Source organism: Salmo salar, chromosome ssa06, assembly GCF_905237065.1.
Source record: "Salmo salar chromosome ssa06, Ssal_v3.1, whole genome shotgun sequence".
NCBI lineage: Eukaryota > Metazoa > Chordata > Actinopteri > Salmoniformes > Salmonidae > Salmo > Salmo salar.
The window spans coordinates 45,773,768-45,791,026 of record NC_059447.1 but is presented as its reverse complement, the minus strand read 5'-3'; the positions used below and the strand labels follow the sequence as shown (position 1 = coordinate 45,791,026).

At 41.0% G+C, this 17,259-nt stretch overlaps 2 protein-coding genes across 15 annotated transcripts in view; one reads left to right on the top strand and one right to left on the bottom strand.

The window, feature by feature from the left end:
• LOC106607458 (KAT8 regulatory NSL complex subunit 1) overlaps nucleotides 1–3,019 on the top strand; it is an 85,664-nt gene extending 82,645 nt beyond the window's left edge. For all 4 annotated transcript variants that reach the window (XM_014204420.2, XM_014204421.2, XM_045720640.1 and 1 more), the window contains one exon: nucleotides 193–3,019. In XM_014204420.2, coding sequence (XP_014059895.1) covers nucleotides 193–462 — 270 coding nt within the window. In that variant the 3' untranslated portion in view covers nucleotides 463–3,019. The remainder of the gene's footprint in view (nucleotides 1–192) is intronic.
• Nucleotides 3,020–3,184: 165 nt separating this feature from the next.
• Nucleotides 3,185–17,259, bottom strand: part of LOC106607459 (microtubule-associated protein tau) — a 46,784-nt gene continuing 32,709 nt past the window's right edge. For 8 of the 11 annotated variants that reach the window (XM_014204424.2, XM_014204432.2, XM_014204430.2 and 5 more), the window contains 4 exons: nucleotides 16,989–17,081; nucleotides 12,456–12,537; nucleotides 12,158–12,264; nucleotides 3,185–6,453 (listed from right to left, as the gene is read on the bottom strand). In XM_014204424.2, coding sequence (XP_014059899.2) covers nucleotides 6,241–6,453; nucleotides 12,158–12,264; nucleotides 12,456–12,537; nucleotides 16,989–17,081 — 495 coding nt within the window. In that variant the 3' untranslated portion in view covers nucleotides 3,185–6,240. Of the gene's footprint in view, nucleotides 6,454–7,067; nucleotides 7,233–12,157; nucleotides 12,265–12,455; nucleotides 12,538–16,988; nucleotides 17,082–17,259 lie in introns of all 11 variants that reach the window. The other 3 variants (XM_014204429.2, XM_045720638.1, XM_014204431.2) reach the window with 3 other exon arrangements.

Here is a 17,259-nt window from a genome sequence, read left to right as displayed (position 1 = left end):
AATCAGTGTGTATGCCGTCTTTGTGAATACTGTGGCAGATTGTAGAGGATATATGAGAAGACACCAGGCCTTTGGGGGATAAATGTACACAGACAGACCGATTCATCTTTGTGATAAGTGGGTGATAGCCCTGTGTTAAGGGGTGTGGTTCTTGTCCAGTCTCTGACAGGAGTTTCCTCTCTCCCGCTCCAGGTTCCCATCCCAGTACACCCGTGGGACCGGAGGAGCTTCCCCCTGGAGAGCGACCCGCCGCCGGAGCCCGAGGAGCAGCCAGGGAACGCCGAGGAGCGCCCCTATAGAACCATGCGCCACATCTCCGGTTGCAAGACGGGCTCGTCCAGGTCTGAGTCCGACACCGGGGGTCCCCCCTCGCCGCTCCTTCCCCCTGACGACAGCAGTAAGCAGAAAGCCCCCTCCTCCACCACCCTCACCACCACTCTCACCAGACCCTCCCACCGATGAACGAAGGCTCTCACTGCATAAAGGACTCAACACTTTTTTCTTTCACAAGACTCAAAACAAGAACTACATCAACAATGGAATAATGGACTCCTGTTGTTTGATATTCAAACATCAGTCAAATTCTTTCACAGTTTTTAGTGAACATAGACAGAGAACCCCCGTCAGAAATCCGTTTTGTTCTTTTCTTGGTCACTGAAATGAATAAATATATATATAAAAGTGAATGAAAAAAGGAGAGAAATTAAACTGAAAGCTGAATTTGTGATGAGCAGGGCATAGAGTTGCTTCCTGTTTCTGGGCCAATGGGCTGAGGGCTAAGCAGCCACTCAGGCAGAGTGTGTACCTTTGTAGCTTTCTTTTCCACACCCCATGTCAGTTTAAAATGGAGTGAGTAAAACAAAAAACAGCAATGCCTTGTTGTCATAGCTTGTTATGTTGTGTCCCCTTGAATCAACCTAATAATATTTGTCCCTCCCCAGAGAATTGGCGTGAACCTGAAATGTTCCTTTAAGCACTTGTTTCACAGAGCTGTTGTAGTAATCTGAGCTTGACATTTTCTTTGATGTCTGTCTGTGCTTTTCGTTCATCTGTTTGTCTGCATTGGTGTAGTTGTTTTATACATATAGGTTTAATAAGATATTTCCTTTCAACCCCGTCACATAGACTGATGGAACAAGTGGTTGTGGGCGGTGTATAAAATCATTTTAGCACAGCAAGTAACACCACCCTCAATATGATATTACACATACACTAGTTTGAATAAATCAAACAAACCAAATAATCATGTGGGATATGTTAACTAATATAACGACAGAAAAAAACGCATCACCTTTCCTACATAGGAATGATCCTATAGAAATGGAGGGAGTTGATATGAGTGTTCAACTGTGTGCATATTGGATTTCTGTCTTCATTTTCTTTGTGTGCGTGAGGTTATTTCACGCTTTTCTGATTGGTTTGGAGAATGTGCAAGAAATCACTAAAGCGTGCAGTCAGGTTCCAATTACAAAGAAAGCTCCTATGTTTTTGAATGTAGTATTTTGGCTTTATCTTGAATCAAGGACCTTCATTATTTGCTCTATTTTAAATTTCTGTACCCTAGCTATTGACACGGGTTGGCGTAGTTCACATCCGATGCAATGTTTCCAGCTTGTAATGCATAATTGCTATGCAATTTGCATGTCACTTGGTATAGTAAAAGAGAACATGAGACAAATTGGGGAAAAATATGTAAACGTACCTAATTCATCTCGTTCCTGTGTCACTGTTTTTGGAATTGCACAAGGCAGATCATGTCAATGTACCTGTTGGATTGTCAATGCAGTTCCACAATTGGATTAAAATCACTCAAGCTCTGAGTCTTATTGGGAGTTCAAATGTCAAATGCTATTCATGTAACAATGCAAAACAAAACTACAAGTTTGGGTTGTTCATTAGAGCAGACAAATGGAAAATGTTGTGTAATGGTTAAAAGTGCACAAGACCAGGTAGTCCCTGCCCGTTATATTCCGTTTGGTGCATACTGAACACGGCCCAGATCTGCCCAGTCAGCTGCCCTAGTTCCCAGCACCCCCTGCTGTGTCCCTCCCAGCAGATTAAGTGGAGCATTGTACAGAACACCTCTAGACTAATCTCTCCATCTAAAAAGGCTTTTTATGTTTGAGTTACTTTAAGTCAAAGGCTGTGGCCATCACACACACAGGAGGCTATGTAGGGAATTATCAGTTGTGGAGTCACTTTGACCATGGCCATCTCACCAACCCTCCCTGCCACCTGGCCGTTTCTACTTGGTCACTTTAAGTCTGATTCATGCTCTGCCCCAGCAGTTAAAACCACATGTTAGCCCCAACCAATGCCCTGCTCTTGTTCCAATTACTGCTAGTTTGTAATCATGTCTAAGAAAAAAATAAGAATGTGTGGGGGGAAAATCCTTCAGATGACTGTTCAGTTGAGCCTTTATTTTTGTCTTCACCGGCTTCCTTGATTCTGCTGTCTGTCATTGCGAGGAGGTAACGTGAGGTCTTCACTGGTGAATCCTTTGAATCATTCTCCCATAGGAGTCTGTCCCCTTGGTCGGTCCAGACAGACCAAAAGACAAACCTGACTCAATTTCTAGGGACCATCGATGCCTGTCCCTATCACTTCTTTCTCCTCACAGAAGTCCCCCCCGTCATGAATCATGATCAACTATGGTTTGTCTGCGAGTGGGGTTCAGAGGACCCACCAGAAACTGTTTCGATGTACAAGAAGGTTTGACTAGCGTTAAACAGATATTGTATTGTCTGGGCTATTTTCATACTTTCCAACGTGGTGTATGGGGGTGGGTGAGTCTGGTATATCCTTTAGCATGTAATAGTTTGTACAAAAAGTATATTTTGTAAATAACTGTTTGACGTTCAGGCTGTAGCTGTCCTGATTGTATAGGGAGAAGACACGACAAGTACAAAATATTGAACACTTTTCTTTATGCAGAGGCAAAAAAAAAAGGTGTATGATTGACGAATCCGACGGGCAGGCAGCGTTTGTGCTTCTCAAAATAAAAGTGAATTATATTGTATCAACTGTGTCCTTGTGTTCCCTATGATCTTGTAAATTCTACATGTGGAAAGTCCTCGCATATTTCACAAACAAGGTAAGTGTGACAGGAAATACCCCTGTCATTCTTTGAAACACCACTCCTTAGTGTCTTCACAAATGTAACGGAAAGAAGAAACCTTTAACATTGCTTTTCCAATACTGACTTTATTTCCTAATCCACGTTTACAGCAACAAGTTATCAGTGTAAACCAAATATTAATAAAATGCACATCACAAGGACAATCACGACTGTCAAGATAAAACTGCAAACTCAGCAGAGAAGGAGAAACAAAAACGGGATATGGGATCATGGAGAGAAGCTAGATACAAGTTATCATTTAATAGGCGAAAAGTAATTTACTACACTGAAAAGCCCCAAATTACCCTGTCTTTTCCACGTTCTTTTCTTTCCCTTAAGTTAAATGACATTAAGTCCTAGGCCTACAACACCCTTTGCACCAACTTTCTCCCCCTCTTGTCACGACATATTTAACTACAGTACAATTATCAGTTTGCTTAAAATGTCAGTCAATTAAAAAAAAACGTTTAATGAATTATAAACTTGAGGTTATGCTGTCCTTTCAGAATAGTGATTCACTTACTGTATGTGGTTACTTGGAAAAACTAGAAGAGTGATATGACATTTCAGCTTCGAAATAAAAGACTCATTTGGGGGGAAAAAAAGCCTTACACTTTTGCGTAACATCATTCACCACACACAAAGTGCATAGGGTTGTTTTATGGTACCTTTCCTACAATACTCTAAAACAGTCTAAAAGGATATGTGGACTAACGTGAATATCAGTCTTAGTATCCCTACCTATATGTACAAATATACCTCAATTTCCTTGTACCCCTGCACATCCGACTCGGTACAGGTACCCTGTGTATATAGCCAAGTTATCGTTACTCATTATTATTTTTCTCTGCATTGTTGGGAAGTGCTCATAAGTAAGCATTTCACTGTTAGTCTACACCTGTTTATGAAGTATTTGATTTTAGTATTTTTGGGCTAATATGCAAGCATGTCTTACCTTGAATAGATTTGTTCAATCGTAACAATTAATATAATCTGCTTAACACACTTTATATATGTTCAGCACAGTACAAATTGTTCATGTTGACCATGATGAATGAGGAGGAAAGCCAGACAGTTATCATTGCCACACATGTATGTAATGGCCAACTTGAGAACTTCAGTGTGTAAAAACTACCTTGCAAAAACAAGAATGCATCGTGAGGGTAGGGAGTAAAAAAAATAATAACAGGGGGTGTCAGCAGGTGCATCTACAAGCATTCGTAAATATCAGTTTAATATGTCTTACATCCACAAAATAGGGCTACTAGTAGGAAAGAAAGTACGCAACATAAGTTTTGATCTACTAAAAAAAATGGTGCTCGATCATTGCGAAGAAATATTTACTTTAGTTAAAATTCGCTACGTAAGTAGTGCGCTGTGGGTAGGTAGGGGATGATCATTTGATCATCTTTGACAAGAGAGAGGGAGTGTGCAAGTGCACACTTCGGGAGTAGGGTAGAGATTTGGAGCGCAACCTATGTCAGGCTTTAGAATTTCATGCAGGGAAAATCAACACTATTGTCTAGGCATGTGTGTTGTGGGTATGCAGTGGCATTTGTATTGCCTGACCACCCAAACTGAATTCTTCCTCTGCTCTATCGTTCCTACATACTTCAGTCGGAGACAGCCATCATTCAAGTCATTTGTGGTGACAAAATGAGGGGTGTTGTACAAAAAGTCATCAGCGATTGGGTCATCTCTAACCAATCAGAGTATCAAAGCCAATGACGAATTTTCAAAACGACCCTATACCCAGGTGTGTTCTGGCTCTGGACCAATCAGATGGTCTAGAATGGATTTTCATTCTAGAAATCGGAGGGGAGTTACTCAAATCCAGACTCACTGCTGAGAAGAAACTAATGTCCATGGGTGTGACGTTTGGTAGGAGCAAGAAGTTTGGGTAGCCAGGCAAGAATTTCTTATGCAATCATTAAATACTATTATCACAATTTGTTATGAATGTTCCGTAATTGTTATGGTTGTACCGTTAACTATTCTGAAACGTTGACTTGATATGAGCAGTGAATTTATAAGCCATTGGTAAGCACTTTCTAACTCTGTGGCAAATTCGAGCTATGTTTATGATAAGGAATCAATCCATATATTCCCAATAGACATTTATACATTTCTCAAACATAGGATTGATGATATACCACCACCATACCGGCACATAGACTATACCATACACACAAAAAACTCTTAACTTCAAATTAGCAATCTTATCCAATTGATTGACGTTGTATGCACCATGTAGCCCAATTACTCCATTAAATCATAATTCATGGGTTACTTCATTGCTTTCAATTGCTCAGCAATGGGATCTTGAAATGTTTTGAACGGGACATGGGCTTTAACTCTAAGTCAAATACTTTGGGTGTTTTTTCATAAATTGTTTATTTTATAATTTCACAAACAATGTCCATTTTAATCATCTCAAAGGCAGAGTCATTTTGCCTTCCTTACACGCTATTCATTACATCAGAGCAACTGTTTACGACTACGTTCGAATTTCAGAATGCCGTAAATAAATCTTCGCGGATTTCTCAACTGGGGAATATCGGAGTGATTTAAGCACGAAAGGGCAGTGGTCTTTTTGGCACTTGACATCGTTTGAATGGTATAGTACAGTGTCATTTTAATTTAGCTGACCTTTTCTAGTTGAGAAAAAAAAGAGTTGAGTCTTTGGCTACTTCACATTTTAAGGCCTAAATTAGCATATTCCAACATCCACAGTCATGGCAATGCGCAATATTTTCATGCGAGCATTTGCGTTCAAATTGAGCAGCCCAATTAATAGCACTGTTAAATGGAAAGTAGGGTAAATGTCTTCATAAGAAGGCCTGGCTACGAGTTTATTGGTATAGAATAATGTTGCTTTTCTTTCACGTATATGTTTTCATTACCTGTGTCTACCTAACTATCAAGACCTTAAACAGCTGTTCATTACTTCGCCCTGACTGATATCCCCGGTCGGCAAATCCTGCGAGCGAATTTGAATTTCAAGGAAGAAGGGAGAGACTGAGTGAGGTGTTTCTTTTTTCTCTTCGTTTCTCTTTTTTTATGACGCGCTTGGTTCCCTTGGTAACCTACAATGCTTTTTTTCATGGAGGGACGTGGTCGAATCACAGGCCTTGCTTGGCGAGGGAGGCGGAGACCTGGTCGGCTAGCATGGACAGCGGCGGCGTCTCTGTCATGTTCTGGCTTCCGGGGGACGACACGTTGCTGAGAAGATGGGCGGGTGAGCCGCCTGTGATGATCTCCACGGGGACAATCTCCGCTCCGTGGTCGGTGCGGGCCTTCGCCGTCTCACGGAAACTCAATTTGTGGCTTTCAATCTGCAGGAGTGATACATTAGGCGTGAATGGCAAGCATGGGCACCTTGAGTGATGAGCGAAATCGTCCATGTGTAATTATGCATAATTCATGAATTGTATGTGTGTAAACCTTCAGGGCCAAGTTTCCCGTTAATGAAGCTTAGTCATGGAATAAAATGTATTCTAAATGGAGAATTTCCATTAAAAATGTATTCTAGTCAAGGACTAGGCTTAATCTCCATTTGGGATGAGTGTAAGTCAAATCAGAGAAAATCCAGTATTGTACTTTCTATGTGATGACATCATAATGTAGTATGTCGAACAGAGGATGTGCATATCACTGAACACAGGACCAGTGATGCTGTTGTTTGAAAGGCTCTTGACTTTGTTAACGCCCTCTTGTGGTTAAATATATACAAATCTCCCTCTTGACAGTGTGTGGAGTCCTATGGACATGTTGTGTGGGTGGGTGTGTTTGGCTGCGCTGGTGCCTGCATGTGTGGGTGAGTGCATGTTTTTAATGGGGGAATTTAGGCCTTCATTTCAAGGATGAGTATCTATGTTGTGGCTGCATCCATCCAATTGATTGGACAATTTTGGCGACTTTGGTCTGAAGTAAGACGTTGTGTACTTACTGGAGACTTCTAGCTTTACCAGGACGCCCCCTCGATTGGGCTGTGTTCAGAACGGGGCGATTGAGGGGGCTCAGTGGAGAGGCCAGTAGGGCTGGGGTTAGGACCTTCCCCATTTAGGGAGGTGTCTCCTCCAGAAACCCCCTCAGCTTCCTTCTCCTTCTCTCTCTATTGATGGATACCATAATCCAGTTTGAATGGAAAACATGCGTTGGGATTAAACAAAATAAATGAAACGTAACAAACGAATAAAACAAAATAAATCTAAATTAAATGTATGTATGTAATGTTGAACTCGGAAGTTTACTTACCTTAGCCAAATACATTTAAACTCAGTTTTCACAATTCCTGACATTTAATCCTAGTAGAAATTCCCTGTTTTAGGTCAGTTAGGATCACCACTTTGTTTTAAGAATGTGAAATGTCAGAATAATAGTAGAGAGAATGATTCATTTCAGCTTTTATCACATTCCAAGTGGGTCAGAAGTTTACATACACTCAATTAGTATTTGGTAGCATTGCCTTTAAATTGTTTAACTTTTGTCAAACGTTTCGGGTAGCCTTCCACAAGCTTCCCACAATAAGTTGGGTGAATTTTGGCCCTTTCCTCCTGACAGACTGGTGTAACTGAGTCAGGTTTGTAGGCCTCCTTGCTCGCACACGCTTTTTCAGTTCCGCCCACAAATGTTCTATAGGATTGAGGTCAGGACTTTGTGATGGCCAATCCAATACCTTCTCTGTGTTGTCCTTAAGCAATTTTGCCACAACTTTGGAAGTATGCTTGGGGTCATTGTCCATTTGGAAGACCCATTTGTGACCAAGCTTTAACTTCCTGTCTGATGTCTTGAGATGTTGCTTCAATATAACTACATAATTTTCCTGCCTCATGATGCCATCTATTTTGTGAAGTGCACCAGTCCCTCCTGCAGTGAAGCACCCCCACAACATCTTTGTCCCCATGTGCAGTTGCAAATCGTAGTCTGGCTTTTTTTATGGCGGTTTTGGAGCAGTGGCTTCTTCCTTGCTGAGCGGCCTTTCAGGTTATGTCCTATGGTTAGGTTATGACCTCAATCCTACGGAACATTCGTGGGCAGAACTGAAAAAGCGTGTGCAAGCAAGGAGACCTTACAAACCTGACTCAGTTACACCAGCTCTGTCAGGAGGAATGGGCCAAAATTCACCCAACTTATTGTGGGAAGTTTGTGGAAGGCTACCCAGAAGGTTTGACCCAAGTTAAACAATTTAAAGGCAATGCTACCAAATACTAATTGAGTGTATGTAAACTTCTGACCCACTGGGAATGTGATGAAAGAAATAAAAGCTGAAATAAATCACTCTGCTATTTTCCTGACATTTCACATTCTTAAAATAAAGTGGTGATCCTAACTGGCCTAAGACAGGGAATTCTTACTAGGATTAAATGTCAGGAATTGTGAAAAACTGAGTTTAAATATATTTGGCTAAGGTGTAAGTAAACTTCCGACTTCAACTGTGTGTATGTGTGTGTGTGTGTGTATAGAAAGAAAGAGTCTGTACAAAAAAAGAGAAAATAAAAACGAAATACATGCAAGTTGTTTAAAAACGAAAAAGAAAAAGTGAAATTGTAGTTGAATGAGCTGAGCAAGAGATTGGTCTGCAGTGCCAATTTGGAATCAGAGAGAGAGAGAGGTAGTCTGAGTATCAGTCTCTTTAGCTAACATTCCACTCCTTGACACTCTTCGTCATTGCCAAAGAGACTGGCCTTTCGGCAATCTCAACATTCAAATATGCGCTAGATTTACGGCGGAGATGCTCATTAGTTGTTGGAAATAAGAATATTAACCATGAGAACACGGGGATCCTCAAAAATATAATTTAATAACAAAATCAAAAACAAATATTTAGCTGTTAGCAAGGCAAGTTGTTGTATTTTGAGGCTTAAAATCTATTTGGTGGTTGGAATTGCAGTATTTAGTTTGAGAATTTAGACATGAGCTAGCAACTTTTGACTGACTAGTTTCGTCTGGACAAACAAACGGTTGCTCAGCAACCGGATACCAACGTGTTCCAATAATGTCTATCTGCAGACTGCGGTTACTACATGCCACGCCCACTGCCGTTGCGGCTGCTAACGCTGTCTCTGGCACACACTCCAGCACAGTAGGTGGCGGTAATGCACCAACGTTGGATGCCAACCGCCGAAAAACCCCACCTAAGAAGGGGGCCGGTACACAGTGTCCTTCGACCCCGCCTGCCGAGCACTGCTTTCCTCCAGTTCTGTTAATGATATGGCGAGGGAATTAGCTAGCTAGCTGACTAGAACACCGGTACAGTGTCATTCTCCCCCGCTTGCCAAGCACTACCGGGTAGTGATTATCCTCACCATAATGTTAAAATAACTGCTGGTTGGCATCCAATAAATGTTCCATTACCGCCACCTATTAGACTGGGGTATAACTCCCTTATACTCAGCAGAATTGTTTTCTTCTCTCAAAATTAAAAAAAATAAATAATAATAATAATACAAAAATTACAACAAATACCCTACCATCTAACACAACAATCACAAAAAAATTATAAATACCATACTCCACTATTTAAATCTATTTAGTCCTACTTCAGGCCAACAGCCTGAAAGGATGGGACATCACCACTTAACACATCCTGTAACTCTTCTGATGTCAAGTCTTGCACACCCAAATGCCTCTCTGCAGCTGCCACCACAACCTCAATTTTCTGCAACTTACGTTCCATCCCAAAAATCCAATCTTACTGAAACATATCACTTGTTGGTTTATTCCTCTGTACTTGTACAGATCTACTACTCACCACTCCTCTCAGGATCCCTCCCCATGACCCATCTTCCTCTACTTTTTTCACTGCCTCAGCAAATTACAAATTCTGCACTACTCTAACCCTGGAAACCTCAACCTTCCTCTCTCACATGGGACATTTCTGATCCCCAGCCCCATGGGCACCCCTTCACATTCCACTACTTTCCCCAATGCTACACATTCCTTTGTCTCATGCCCGTCTGCACACTTTTCACACCTAGGAACCTTCCTCCTACACACTGCTGCCCATAAGCTTGACACCTGTAACAACGTAATGTAGTCAGCACAAAAGCTTGTACAGGATAACTTTTATATATCCTAACATCACTTTGTCGGGCAAAGACTCAACATCAAAACTCAAAAAGAACAGACAATGACTCTTCTGTTTCTCCACACGCCCCCCCATCTGAGTCGCACCAAACGACGAGCATCACAAACACCGGGAAATCACTCCTTTCAATGGCGCCCTTTTTGTGAGAGCAAAACAATTCACATCTCTTTCCCCCATTAGTTAAAAATGGAGCGCCTGCTCCCTCTGACCAGAAGAAACACAATTATTACCAGACCATTTCTGGTTACTGTCCCCAATTCCACAGCACCCAACTCTGTTTTCACCCACCCTGAAACCTCAAATGGATAAGCCAAAAGGCAAGGGTCCACTTTATCCAAAAACTTCACTCCTACTGTCACAGACTCATCTTTATCCTGACCCTCGGTGAAAGCCTCGGGCTCTGAGAACCTCACCACACCTACCACCTCTGATACTTCGCCCTCATACACTTCCATTTCTCATCCGGTCTTCAACTCACTCTGCTTACACTTTCTAACTTTCTTCTTTAACCAACCATCTCCTTTTTTCCCGCCATTTGTAAACGACTCAAGGTCCCCCTCTTCCTCCCTCTCTCTCTTAGACCTCCTCTGCCTCTCTTTTTCCCCTCCATTCCTCCTCTGTATTCCAAGTATCTCCTTCTGATAATACTGGACTTCTCCTGACATACATCTTGTTCTTGCCTTGTCAAGGGACGCCATTTAACCGGCTGTCATAATCGCCGTACAATCAGCACAAACCCCTCGGGATGTAGTGCTCAACAGTGCATCCCACTTGTAAAGCAGCTGCTTTGTCTTGATGTTCTTCTTCATCAATAGCTACCCCGACGCCTTTCCATTTCAAACAAGCACATTCCTCTCAACTGCCGGTCTCCTAGCTAGCTAGCAGCCTTTAATGGCAGTGGGCGTGGCATGTAGTAAGTGGGGTGTTGTGGGCGCAGCATGTAGTGGGCGTGGCATGTAGTACGCAATCTGCAGGTAGACCCTACTCACGTGTTCTGTGGAGAAAAAAAGTTCAAATATTTGCACAATAGTTGTGATTGGAGGATAGCTCTAAGGGTGAACGAATCAGGATCAAATCCTCCGTTCTCGAGCTCATTAATGATAGAATGATCATATTTGAAGATGGTAGAAAGGCCACTCTCTTTGGCACATGACATGGAGTGGATTAGCTAAAGAGACTGGTCCACAGGCTAAATGAGAAGAGGTGCGGCCACCCAAACACGCTGGGCAAAAAGAGGAAGGAGAGCAGGAGAATGGGTCGCCAGAGTTGGGAAAATATAATCTCTTGTTATAGGCTTAACAATTAAAATATTGAGCATCTCATTTGGTTCTGGGTACCAAGATTAGGGAAAATACTGCCTTAGTTTTTTACTGTATTGACTTTAAAATTGGCCTTCAGGTACTATGTGAGGTTGAGTTTTTAACAGGGATCAGTTACCTTGAGGGAAGTCTGTATTTGCAATAAAATATATTTATGATCTATTGTTAGGCTTTATATTAAATATTGATATAAAAATTATGTGTTTGTAAATACACTTTTTGTAAGTACATGACAAGTAAATGACAAACTTAGGCATATGCATATTGGCAATGCAGAGACATAGGCCTACTTAGTAATCAATGTGACCCTGCGTTAATCGCTCTTTTGCATGACATTTTAGAAATGTTTTACAAGCAAGTTTCACGGCATGCTCAGTTTGCTAAGGAAGAGTTTGCCAAGCGAGAGGAGTTTGATCATTTAGTTCAGATTTCCGAGATTTGAAGACAGAGAGAGTGCAGACTCCAGAATTTGGCAGAATAATTCAGTATTTCAGAATAGAAATGAGTAATTGATTGTAATAGGTTTGTACAGTTGTTTTTTTTTAAAGATTGAAAACATGAAAGTACTGTTTTGAAAGAAATGTGTGTCAATTCGGACATTAGAGATAGTGAGTCTGTATGTTTGTTTACCTTCCGTCCGCCACCTCCAGCCACATGACCAACGTTGTCCATTGATCCAATCTTAGACTGAACCTTGAAGTCCAACTTCTCAGATTTTATCTCCACATTGCCTCCACCTAACGAAGACCATTGTTAATCTTTACCACTACAAAGGGTATTTTCAACACATTTTCCTGTATTTCACATTCATCAGGAGCACATAAAACTATTATTTTATATATATTTGTTGATATGGCTGAGTATAGACCATCTCTGTTGCATGTTTTTTCATTTCAGTCACTAAGGTTTTATTTTGTACGTAAGTTACCTGGTTTGTGGTGAATGTTGGCCTTCGATCCACACTTTGACTGTACGTTGCTTAGGTCAATCTTTTTGTGAGTAATTTGAACCTGGATATGGCAATGGGGAGAAACAACAAAGGAGATCATCAGACCACTGATAGAATCAGACCAGAGGAGTGGTCATTGTTGGGCGATGCGAGGAGGCAGAATACAGAGAGACAATCTAGAATGAGTCAGCATCAGTCACATGCAAGGACAAGGACACCGCCATGAATGGCTTCCTGAATAGACTTGCTTCTAGCATTGTCCTTAATAGATGTTGGTTGGAAAAGGGAAAGAGGAGTTATTCGATTGCACATGAGAAATTCCTTAAAAATGAAAAGATAGCTAGAATATTTCAGGGAATTCAGTCAGCTTTATCAAAAATCCCGCCATATTGATGAAATTTGAATCTAAATGAGACAACTTGGTCTCAAATTTGGATGCAAAGGCCCTCTTGGGTACATTGCAGAGATGTTTCATTACATCTCTAGAAACTATGAAGAATCAATGCTGTTTTCTAACCCAGTTTAACCCACGTCTTGTAAGTAAGGATACATATTTGATTAGGTGATTGGATTACCAGGCCTTGACCTTTTTTTTTCATTTGATTTTTCACAGGAATATTCTCTACTACAAATTCCCCCACGTATTTCTTCCTGAGAAGCGAGACAAGATACCTGATGATCAGGAGGATGAAGGTAATCACAAAAGGAATGGCATTCATGAAAACAACAATGTTATAATCTGATCCAATGTTTATCGAAGTAAATTGCCAAATAATTCATGAATATGAAATTCAAATAACCAGAGCTCTCATAAAATCACCCCATCCATGATTTAAAACAAGTCTAGACAAAATCAAATCCCCAAAGCAACCTAAGTGAAATGGGTTTACTCTCTTGAATAAAATGAGAAAATAAACAATATGCCTATATTTTTTAATTAATATTGCAGATTTTATTTTCAGCCATACCCCGCTAGTCTACATACACACAAACATATACACATCCAAATGTGCAGCTATTTGCTGGTATGCAGTTTGAACATGTATTTACACAGTACAGACACATGGTGGTGTTATTGCTGCATAGTGAGCCAGGCTTTCATCACATTACTATCTACACAGAACAGAAGCCCAGCCCTGTTTCTCCAAGCAGACAGACACGACTACAGCAGGACTGCAACGCTGCAGCCACATCCAACTCAGTGCAGCTTAGTGCAGCCCAATCACTAGCCACTTACCGGTACCACTATAAACAAACTGGCCTCATCATTTCTGCTGTAAGAGTTGAATCTTACATATCTACTTAGACAGCACCAGTAATGCATTACAGAGGTCACTAGTTATGGCCTATATAAACAAATACATCATAGTTATACAGTGGTTTTCCTAATGCCATGCTTGTCTTGATTTGTAGATTATATAGTACAGACAGTATTGACTGACAGAGGTTGATGGGTGGTGGCGGAGGGGACAATGAGTTGGAGGTTAATATCACAATTGACAGGATTCAGGTTGAGCCCAGCGGGCAAAACTGGTTGTACAGGTCAACGTCATTCTGTCTTTTGTGACGTCATGGTCAGGTTGTATTCTGATTATAATAATGTCTGTAGACGTCTTTTTTTTAGCTAAAAGATGGCTTTAACTGATTATCTGACCAGATAACTAATATATGACCTCTTTCCCCAGACATCTTGATAGAGTCATGAACAAGATGATTTTAACTGGTTGTAATCAGACATTTTTAGAATCAGAATATGACGTCATTTGGATTTACCGTCCCAAATTTTGCCCACTGGGACTGCATGCTCACGGTCATACACCAACCTGGAGAACCATGCCACCATTATAAGTCAATGGACACACCGACGACAATAACATTCTACTTTGTCACATACTACTGCATTCACGTCATCCATGTCATGCAAGGTAACAACAGCACTGATGTCGAGGTTTTCAGCTCAAGACGCTGAACCGTATATTGGAATTGGAGAGTTTGAGACTACAAGAGCCATTGGGGTGCATCAAACGGGTTATTGGAGACACATTTGAGGAGACAGATCTAGGGCAGACAGACCAAAAACACAAACTTGGCAACGGCATCTCCAGGCAAGGATGGCCTGCCCCCTGTAATGCCTTATTCATGCATCCGTTTTCAGGGACTCAAAGGGGCCGAGGTACTACGCACCTGTCCCTGCCGTGTCTAACCTTAAACCAGTGTCCCATTGCAGTTTAATGAAATCAACATTTTTAAAGAGATTGATTAGGTCTTTATCTTGGCTTTCTGGGTGGTTTTTGTGTTGCCCTCTGCAGAAAGTTGAAGCAAGTAAGATTTAGTCTCAGATGCTACTCTAGTCTGTAAACTCCTCAAACTTAACCTCTTCACTATAGGGGGCAGTATTTTCACGGCCGAATGAAAAACGTACCCAAATTAAACTGCCTCCTACTCAGACTCAGAAGGTAGGATATGCATATTATTAGTAGATTTGGATAGAAAACACTGAAGTTTCTAAAACTGTTTGAATGATGTCTGTGAGTATAACAGAACTCATATGGCAGGCAAAAACCTGAGAAAAATCCAACCAGGAAGTTTGAACTCACATGGTTGTAGTCATTTCAAATGATGTTCTGTCTAAACTAGTGTCTGTGATGTCATATTGCACTTCCTAAGGCTTCCACTAGATGTCAACAGTCATTAGAACCTTGTTTGAGGCTTCTACAGTGCAATTTGATTGAATAATACCCGGAACAGTAAGTGGTCGGGCTGGGGTCATTGACTTACCTCGTGCGCACTCACGCAGGGCTAGTCATTTTTATTTTTGTTCTGTAATGAATCTGCTATTGTCCAGTTGGAATATTATCGAAATTCTATGTTAAAAACACCCTAAAGATTGATTGTGAACATGGTTTGACATGTTTCTAGAAACGCTGAGGGAACTTTATAACTTTTCGTCGACGGTGGATAGATGCATTTTGGAATGGTGATCTGGACGCGCCATCAAAACGGATTTATTTCTACATAAATTATGGACTTTATCGAACAAATGAACATTTCTTGTGGAAGTGGGAGACCTTCCGAGTGCATTCAGCCGAAGATCAGCAAAGGTAAGATAATATTTTTAACATATTTCAGCGTTTTGTGGATGCCGTGGCTGGACGGCTAACTGAATAGCTTGGGGCTCAGTAGTCAGAATATTGAACAATGTGCTTTCTCCGTAAAGTTATTTTGAAATCTGACAACGCGGTTGCATAAAGGAATAGTTAATCTATACTTCTTTAATTAATTGTTATATATTTTGTCAACGTTTATGATGAGTATTTCTGTAAATTATGGTGCACATTCACCGGAAATTTTGGGATGAACACATTTTCTGAACGTCACGCGCCAATGTAAAATGTTTTTTTTTATATAAATATGAACTTGATGGAACAAAAAATGCATGTATTGTCTAACATAATGTCCTAGGAGTGTCATCTGATGAAGATCGTCAAAGGTTAGTGCATAATTTTAGCTGGTTTTGTGCTTTTGAACGGCTACCCTTGCTTGGAAAATGGCTGTCCTTGCTAGGAAAATGGCTGTCCTTGCTAGGAAAATGGCTATGTTGTTGTTTTTTTGCTGTGGTGGTATCCTAACATAATGTAATGTTTTGCTTTCGCTGTAAAGCCTTTTTGAAATCGGACAACGTGGTTGGATTCAGGAGACGTTTATCTTTCAAATGGTGTAAAATAGTCGTATGTTTGAGAAAATTGAATTATGGTTTTTTAGTTGTTTTTGTATTTCGCGCCATGCGATCCCATTGGCTGTTGGCTAGGGGTTCCGCTGGCGGAACGGGGTTCCACTAGAGGTAACTATCATTCTGTAAACTATCTAGCTATAAACTACTGAAGTCCTCATTTCCTTTAAGTCTAGGAGGAGCGGAGAGTGGAGAAGGAATAGCCTTTATGTTCTGGCCAAAGCCATGATCTGGTCCTAACTGCAGGAAGACTCAAGACCAAGCCATGAGTTCATCCCCAAGTTACTCACGTTACCAACTCTGGGGACATGCTTGAGATTGTCTTTGGAGCCACACCTAGACTTAACACTAGACAAGTTGATCTTCTTATGTCAAATTTACTCTGGAAGAGGTAGAGAGGCGAAAATAACATTATCTTTCTGGCAGGTTGCTGCAGCAGATGCAAGGCTGCGATGTGGACCTTGCTGCAGACTCCTATTTTACAATTTACTTAAACCGGATTATCTACAAGTTCATGATTGGTGTCTACTCTGCAGGTACCAATTCAATAGCTAGATTTCTCACACTCAGAAGTTACAGGCGTGAGGCAATGTCCTTATTTTACAGGTCAGGGATATCTGACATTTGAGGTCATATCTGACATGATCTCAAAAATAGTTACAGATCAATGATCAAGTGACCAGTCTTTATGGAAGTTTGTGGGTTGTGTACTGTAGGAGTCCTGAAATGGGTAATGTCTCTGTCTGCAGTCTCTTGACCGCCATGCCGTCTGTGTTACTCACATTGCCACCTCCTGGGGTATACTTGAGATTGGCTTTGGAGCCACACTTTGACTGAACGTTACTTAAATCCATCTTCTTCTCAACTATTTGCACCTGAAAGAGTCAGGAGGAAGAAAGCGTTGTCCTTACAACATCCAAGGAACTAATACAGAACAAACCATTTTTTTTATTGTTCTGGACATATTCAACATATACCGACCGTAAAGTCATTTGTGATCACAACTCGAACAAAAGCTTTGAATGGCCAATTACTGGAGTTAAGGAGTAGTAC